The 8013-nt window shown below is 40.6% G+C and overlaps 1 protein-coding gene and 1 long non-coding RNA gene across 6 annotated transcripts in view; one reads left to right on the top strand and one right to left on the bottom strand.

Annotated features, from left to right (window-relative positions):
* Positions 1–4421, bottom strand: LOC132029152 (uncharacterized). Its single transcript, XR_009407728.1, has 3 exons — positions 4352–4421; positions 1716–1896; positions 1–109 (listed from the first exon to the last, which is right to left on the bottom strand). It is a non-coding gene; the product is annotated as an uncharacterized LOC132029152 (long non-coding RNA).
* Positions 4422–4454: 33 nt separating this feature from the next.
* ICE2 (interactor of little elongation complex ELL subunit 2) overlaps positions 4455–8013 on the top strand; it is a 62581-nt gene continuing 59022 nt past the window's right edge. For 3 of the 5 annotated variants that reach the window (XM_059372051.1, XM_059372049.1, XM_059372055.1), the window contains exons 1-3: positions 4455–4562; positions 5515–5649; positions 7825–7929. In XM_059372051.1, the coding sequence (XP_059228034.1) occupies positions 5609–5649; positions 7825–7929 (146 nt within the window). In that variant the 5' untranslated portion in view covers positions 4455–4562; positions 5515–5608. Of the gene's footprint in view, positions 4563–5290; positions 5428–5514; positions 5650–7824; positions 7930–8013 lie in introns of those variants that run through there. The other 2 variants (XM_059372050.1, XM_059372053.1) reach the window with 2 other exon arrangements.

Raw genomic sequence — 8013 nt, 5'->3', positions numbered from 1 at the left:
TAGCCATCCACTTGTTGTTTATCCACTCAATGGGCTCCTCAAACAACATTATTAATTCCAGGATGATTTCCTCTTTGTGGGGGAGCAGTTGCTTCAACTATTCATTGTTCTGTGCTTAAAGAACAAAAACTAATTTTAAGAAGATCCTCACCCAAAATTATGGTGGTAACCTAACAAATCTCACATCTACCTTTTCTACCATTCTGTCTTTATCCCTCCAATAAAATACACACTGTATTCTAAAGATAAAGCTAAATAATGGCTTGCTTATCTTACTTGAAATGATCTCTTTGGTCATCAGCCTCTCTCTGTGGGAGGATTAGAGGTCCCCTATAAAAGATCAGGGTTCAGATCAACAGTTCTGGGTTGTTTGTTTTTAGTACAGGGACTATGTGATACAGTACACTATGAAATACACTTCACAAAATATCATCTTCAGAGTAGAAAATTTTGAACATGTTAGCCATTCTCCTCTGAAACCAGATAGCCTGGGCCAGAGCACTGTGTTGGTTTTCAGGAGTAATGATAATTCCCTTCCCACTTGAAATACATTTGTTGCTGAAAATCCAGGTTTGAACAAATTACTGTTGGAAACAGTATTTCCCCCAATAGCTCTCAATCGATTCCTAGATCAAAACCTCTTGCCTAGAGAACTATTTCTGAATTCTCATTCTGAGAGGACCTTATGGATGATTTTAAGTTCATGAAGCAATTCTCTGAGTGAGGTAGTTGCCACACAATCAACTCTCTAAGACTTACTTCATCGCAAATCAAGCAGAGGGAGTTCACTAGGTAAACAGTAGGAAAATGATTTGGTGCTAATAAAAAATAGGTGATCATGCATATTTCTCTGTCTTGACTTGGTCCACAAGAACAAATACAACTGGAAGCAACTGTAATAACTTCAGTTAGCTAGGTGGTTGCCATTTTAAAAGTTCTTTTTTGAAATTTGTTTCAATGAACCATTTTATAAACTCAAGTACCTACTGTTATAAATTCTTTTAAAATGAGATTGATTTCTCACTTAACTTCTGTATTTGTTTTTCAGTTTAGGAAGAACAGAAAACCAACTCTTTCTTCTGCCTAAAAATCCACAGAATAAAATATGATCACTTTGGAAAATATTTTGGTAGGGTCTTAAAGAGTTAAACATAAGTTAACATACAGTCCAACAATTCCACTCCTTGGTGTCTGCCCAAGAGAAATGAAAATACAAAGTCCACACAGAGACTGGTAAACAAATGCTCATAACAACATTATTCGTAACAGCCAAAAAGTGGAAACCATCTAATGTCTGTCAACCATTGCATTGCATGGATAAACAAAATGAGGCATATCCATAAATGCACTATAATTCAGCAACAAAACTACTAACACCTATTGCAACACGGATGATCTTAAAAAATATTCTGCCAAGAGAAAGAATCCATATTGCATAATTTTACCTATATGAAATGTCCAGAAAAGGCAAATATATAGAGATGGAAAACAGATTTGTGTTGGCCTGGGGCTGGAAGGTAGGAAGAGAGATTAACTGCAAAAGACACAAAGGCCTTTCCAGGGTAATGGAATGTTTTAAAACTTGGCAGCGTTGACTGATGGTTGCAAAACTCCACATATTTACTAAAAATTAATGAATGATACAAATAAAATGGGTGAATTTTATGATACATAGATTACACCTCAATAAATCTGTTCTAAAAGTATGTACTCACAAGGCACCTGGGTGGCTCAGACATTGGGTGTCTGCCTTTGGCTCAGGTCAAGATCCCAGCGTCCTGTGATTGAGCCCTGCATTGGGCTCCTTGTTCAGCGGGAAGCCTGCTTCTTCCTCTCCCACTCCCCCTGCTTGTGTTCCCTCTCTCGCTGTGCCTCCGTCAAATAAATAAATAAAATCTTAAAAAAAAAAAAAAAAAGTATGCCCTCATACACACTCGTTTCTCTATCACCCAGAGTAAAGTTCGATGTCCAAATTCTCTAATATGGCATGAAGTCTCTATCCCCTTCTCCCTTTCCAGTCCAATGGCTTTCATTTCCCACACACACACAACAGTGCAGTAGCTTTCCCCCTTCCCCAAAACATGCAGTGCTGTTTTACATTTCTGCACTTTTTCCCTACTGAAAAGCCACAACCCCTTCTCTACACAGAGAACTCCAACTCACCTTTCAAGACGCAATGTAAATTAAACTTCTCTGAACTGGTACCTAAGCTGTCTCATCAGAATAAGTTCCTTTCTCGTTGTGTTCCCAGAGAATCGATATATTTATATGTGTGTATGTGTGCACGTGTTGTGTGCGTGTGTGTATGTGTGCCATTTCTTATTTGTATTGTAATCATCTATTTACAATGCCACCTCCACTGTGGGTTTTTGTATTTTTGGAAGGCAGAAAAAAAACTATATGCTGACTATTTTACGTTGAACATCTACTCTTTGCAATGTACTTTTTACATGTTACTTCTAATAGTCACAACAACTCTGTAGGTGAGATATTACTGTCTCCTTTACCCAATTAGGAAACGAAGGCTCAAAGAGGAGACACATGTGTAGGATCACACTGGCAGTGACCAGGAAAACTGAGATAAAACTGGTATCAGCTGGACTCTAAAAATCTATGTTGTTTTCACTAAACTGCTTCTGGCTCACAAGTAAAGCATAAAGAAGAAAGGATACATGTATCTAATGTATTGTAATGGCAAGAGTTATAAGACCTGATTTTTAGCATCCATTCTATCACTGACCATTTAATGTTGGAAACGTCATTTGACAACCTGGACCTCAGTTTCTTTATCAGGAAAATAAGTGGGACTAGGTAATCTCCAAAGTTCCCTCTGGTTCTAAAAATTCTGATTCTGTGTGCTATCTTGCAACCACCAGAAATCAAATACACCAAATCAGAGCATGCTCTTTGATGATAATCTGTAATCTCAACACAGCTCATGTCTGGTGATGTTACCATAACACACTACTATGGGCTGATACCAGCAGCGTAAGTGCTTGGACAATTCTTGAGCTGTTTCTTGAGCAGCTGTTAAAGAGTAGGACAGGACTCTCAATTCTCTCTGACTGCATGCTTCATGAGATACTACCCAACACGTGGAATTCTACACTGCCTTGATGTCCATCTCTGTCCTAGCACAGGCTAGGACACTCACCTGATACAGGCTACCAGGTCAGTGCCAGCCATTGTTCCAGCTGATTTGCAAGTATTCACAAGCATTGCCTCCTAACATGCCTCTTCCCTACAACCCACTCAATACATTGCCAGATAAACTTTCCTGAAATACAGAAACTCCCACTGTGTCATTCCTTTGCTGATAAGCAACCTCCACTCCACAGTCCAGCATTTTATTTCTTGTACAATAAAGTCAGAATCCTGAGTCTGGTTTATATGCTCTTCTGTGGCTTAATCCCAATCTATTTTTCAAACCCTTTTCCTCTACTATTCTTTATAGTCCTTGCATTCCCGGCAAAATAAATTACCTAAGGGTCACTGTATTCAAGGCAGATTTTTAATAGAAGTATAATTTCTGTGTAAACATTATTTAAACAGTATCATAAATCATTGTAAAATTTAAAACATGCTTTCCTGCTAGCATACAAACTGGACTTGTTCATGCAATAGGTTTACGCTGTTTCTTGTGCTGGTCTCTTTCTAAAAAACGCCCTTTCCCATGATCTACATATTTCAAATTCTTCAAATGAGCTGCCATATCAAGTTCCCAATGTGGTAACTGTAAGTTACATGTAAGTATTCATTATGTTATCTTCAGCTATCCAAAGCTGCTTTCTGTCCCTCTCCTTAGTAATTTCTCTCCCTCTCTGAACTCATACAATCTCTCTTAAGGAGCTTACTACTTTCTATGTTGCTTTATATTTTTTAATGTGAAAGAAACCCAATGATCAAAAGCTCTTGGAAACACGGGTATTGGGCCTTAGTCCTACGTGTACCCAGCACCAAACACAAATTTTAAAGTGCTCAATAGATATTTCCTTAGTGAATGAAAATAAAATTAGTGGGGAGACACCAGAGTGGCTGCTGGTAGAAACTGACATCTGGAAATAGAGTGGGGATGGAGTGGAGGTGCTATTATATGCCAAGTACCATGCAGAGCACAGCTTCATCCATTACTTCACTTAATCCTTTCCAAACCCCTTTTTACAGATGAGGAAACAGGGATAGGGAAACTAATACATTTGCCTAAGGTCACAACCAACTGTGTTTAGGTCTTCCCAGTACTGTACTTGTCCCTCTTCTAACTTACAATCCCCTGAAAGTCAAGGACTTTTCTAGGACAACGCATAGCCCCTAGCCCCTTCCGCGGGCATAGCCCCAGCAAACCCAGCCTCACAGTTTCCAGCCGAAGTACCCGGAGTACGGCAGTGAAGAGAACACGGACCCCGCCCGCCGCATCGCTGGTGACGTCATTACGCAAGAACGAGGCGGCGCGGCCACGTCCTTTAAATAAGGCCTTCCGAGGGCGCGCGCGACAGTGAGAGGAGTGGGGTGGAGCGTGTGGAGTGGGGGTCGCGGCCCGGGCCAGAGCCGCCGCGGACCACGAGGTGGGCGGAAAGGATGCCTTGCAGCGGAGACGCGGAAGGGAGGGCGCTGCCTTGCAGGCAGGCACGCTCGTGAGGGCGGGAGGAGGGAACATGGCGGCCCCCTCGGCCAGGCCAGGACCCTCCGCTCCAGGTTTTGGCGCGGCCCCCACCCCCCCGGCTTTGCTCGCCCCTTTACTTGTCTTACTGGAACCTTGTTTCTCCTTCCGTCCCCTCTCCCTCAGCCATTCCTTTTGTCTTCCTTAGCTCCCCCTCCCCAACCCCAGACGGGGTCGTAATGTGAGAGGTGGATTATTTGGGGGCAGGTCAGGCCCCTCAGGAGAGACCGACTCCTAAATTTGACTGCTAGGTTCTCACACTCCTTTATCGGTACGTTTGAGGGTAACAGGAGAAGCACAGAACGTAGAGTGGTCAAGTCAGATTTGCCATCCAGGTGATTCCTTTGTATGATTCTGTGAAATGTCATTTAAGTCACCTGGACCTCTTTCTCCTCAAAAGTGAGGTTCTTTTTGAAAGATTCTTGATTTCCAGGGAGATTTTGTCCAGCATTGCTTGCCAGAATCTTGTCCCACAACTGTGTATGATTGGGAAAACGGAAGCAAGATTTATTTGGGCAGTAAGGGAATAGAGGGGAGCTGAGTTAAGACTTAAGCCCCATGCCCTTAAGTTATCTAGCCCCATGCCCTTAAGTTAACTGAACACCATTCAGTTTTGACTCTTCATTTCCACAGTGAGTTTTCTGAAAGTTAAGTTACTGGAGTAAGTTAAATGGAAAAGGGCTCCGACATCAGCTTCCTGTTCTGCAAAGAAACTGGGGAGTATTCATCAGTGTGCTGTATTCTGTTTTAGGTGTCCCTGTCAGTTGAGGGTAGGTGTTACAGGTTCTTAACACACTTAACAGCCCCTGCCCCAGCCAGTCACCTGCTTTTGATCTTGACCTTTTGTTTTTCCTCAGTTGAGTGTAGATTCTGGAGAAATTCTGCCTCCGCTGGAGTCTCCACTGCCAGGCAGCAGAATTGTGAGATAGAGTGAAGCAGAAACCTAGGAATATGAGCTCCATGATGGCCATGGGTGAACCAAGGCTGAACTGGTGAGTTAAATCTGTTTGAAATCTAAAGAGGAGTGAAGTGGGACTGGTGGCTGGATTAGGAAAGGAGGGTTTCTGGTCTGGAGAGATTTGGAGGAAACAAAAAGAAAATACTAGTGGCTCAGACTGTACCTTGGTCTTACTTGCACGTACTGAGTACTTTTGAGCCATAGCTGATTGCACTTCCCTCCTAAAATGATAAAAGTTCATCACTCAAATTGCCACTAGATATAACTCCATCATGTTATTATTTTTCGTTCGTCTCTTAGTGAGGGACTGAGGCTAGGACTCTCTTGCGTTCCAAGAACCTTGCCCATTTCTGTACAACTAATAGAAAGACCCTCTTTAAGAAGAGACAAGCTTCATTTTATTATATGAGAACCTATCCCCAAGTGATAATATAAATGCATAGACTGTGTTTTAGAAGTGTATGAGAACTTCACAAATAGACGACTTGGTAAGTGTAGTTCTGTAGGACTCTAATACATGTGCTGTTCTAAATCAATTTAACACAGATTTACTGAGCATCCACTGTTCGCTAGCCAAAGAGAAATACTGAATTTACAAGAGATGACAAAGATGACTTATATAGTACCTGATTCAATCAGTATGAGCTCAATAAGTTTTTTGTTTGTTTATTGCAAAGTGCTCCTTTCCCCTCAAGGAGCTCGCTGTCCTTGAGCCCATGAGTTTGTTTTTGTATGATATGCAAAAACCTTTTAACTGGGGTGCCTGGGTGGCTCATAGGGTTAAAGCCTCTGCCTTTGGCTCTGGGTCATGATGCCAGGGTCCTGGGATCCAGCCCCGCATCAGGCTCTCTACTCAGCAGGGAGCCTGCTTCCTCCTGTCTACCTCTCTGCCTGCCTCTCTGCCTACTTGTGATCTCTGTCTGTCAAATAAATAAAATCTTAAAAAAAAAACAAAACCTTATAACTTAATGAGCTTTCACACAAACAGTACCATAACACTTAATAAGAAATCACTTGCTTGCATAGCAAGCAAGACATTCTAATTTTTATCATTTATACTTTAACCATAGTTGTGGGGTTTTTGTTTGTTTGTTTTTTGATAAACACCTTTAAAAACAATCAGTGTGGGGTAAATAATGCTAAAATTTCCTGTGTGGGAATGGGCCAGCCAGAAGTTACCATTTAATATATTGTTCTGTTTTAAATTTTAGGAGTTGTATACATTTAAGCTCCTTATCATAATGAATGTGTTCAGATGCTGCACAGATGCTCTTAAATGCCATTGACATTATGAAACCAAATGTAGTTTACAGCCTTTGCACAGTATTGTAGCCCTTGGAACTACGTTTTTCCACAGAATCTTAATAATCTTTGTCCTTTCTAGGTTACGGTTCTCAATGTTTTTAATTCCTTCAACCAGCATTTATTGGTTCTTTACTATATGTAATATGTTATATCTAATTATGATGTTATAGGAAATCATATAAGACTTTAGAAGTGGTTTTAGCTGAGTCACACCATTTATCACATTTGCCAAGTTAATGAGAATAGGTAGGGTAGTTAGTCTTTGTAGCTGCTGTCTTGTGACCTGGCACAATAATGCATGAAACAAAATTAAGTTGAGAAGTATTTTCTTTCAGCAGCCAAACATCTTAAATGTTATGCCACAGAACCTGAGGTGAGCCCTGCCCCTGACAGACTATTATATTACTCTACCTCAGTCTGTTCTGTCTTTAACTCTTAAGTATCTCTGATGTTTAATTGTTTTTTTAAGATTTTATTTATTTATTTGACAGAGATCACAAGTAGGCAGAGATGCAGGCAGAGAGAGAGGGGGAAGCAGGCTCCCTGATGAGCAAAGAGACTGATGTGAGCTCAATCCCAGGACCCTGAGATCATGACCTGAGCTGAAGGCAGAGGCTTAACCCACTGAGTCACCCAGGTGCCCCTTTAATTGGGTATTAATGTTAAAAGCAAGGCTGATTATTTGAACAGGAGAGTTTCAGATTGAGCCTAGGCTAAAAGCTATCCAAGTAAAACATCTAAACTCAAACATCTGATACATGAAATTAAAATTATTAAGAGGTGATTATCTAGGAAAGGGGCTGTAGGGGGCATGTAGTTGTAAACTACAATTGTACCATTATGCTGCTTAGTCTGGCATGAGATTTTGAATTTTCAAATATAAGTAAATTACTTTGTTTCACAGGGATGTTTCCCCCAAAAATGGCCTTAAGACATTCTTTTCTCGAGAAAATTATAAAGACCATTCCATGGCTCCAAGTTTAAAAGAACTATGTGTTTTATCTAACAGGTAATATATTTATTTATTTTATTGTTTATTTTCATGTTTGACGTTATTTTTCTGATAATTGAAGTTTCATATTTGTATCCACTA

This window comes from Mustela nigripes, chromosome 13, assembly GCF_022355385.1.
Source record: "Mustela nigripes isolate SB6536 chromosome 13, MUSNIG.SB6536, whole genome shotgun sequence".
Taxonomy (NCBI): domain Eukaryota; kingdom Metazoa; phylum Chordata; class Mammalia; order Carnivora; family Mustelidae; genus Mustela; species Mustela nigripes.
This window is presented reverse-complemented; position numbering and strand designations above follow the sequence as displayed.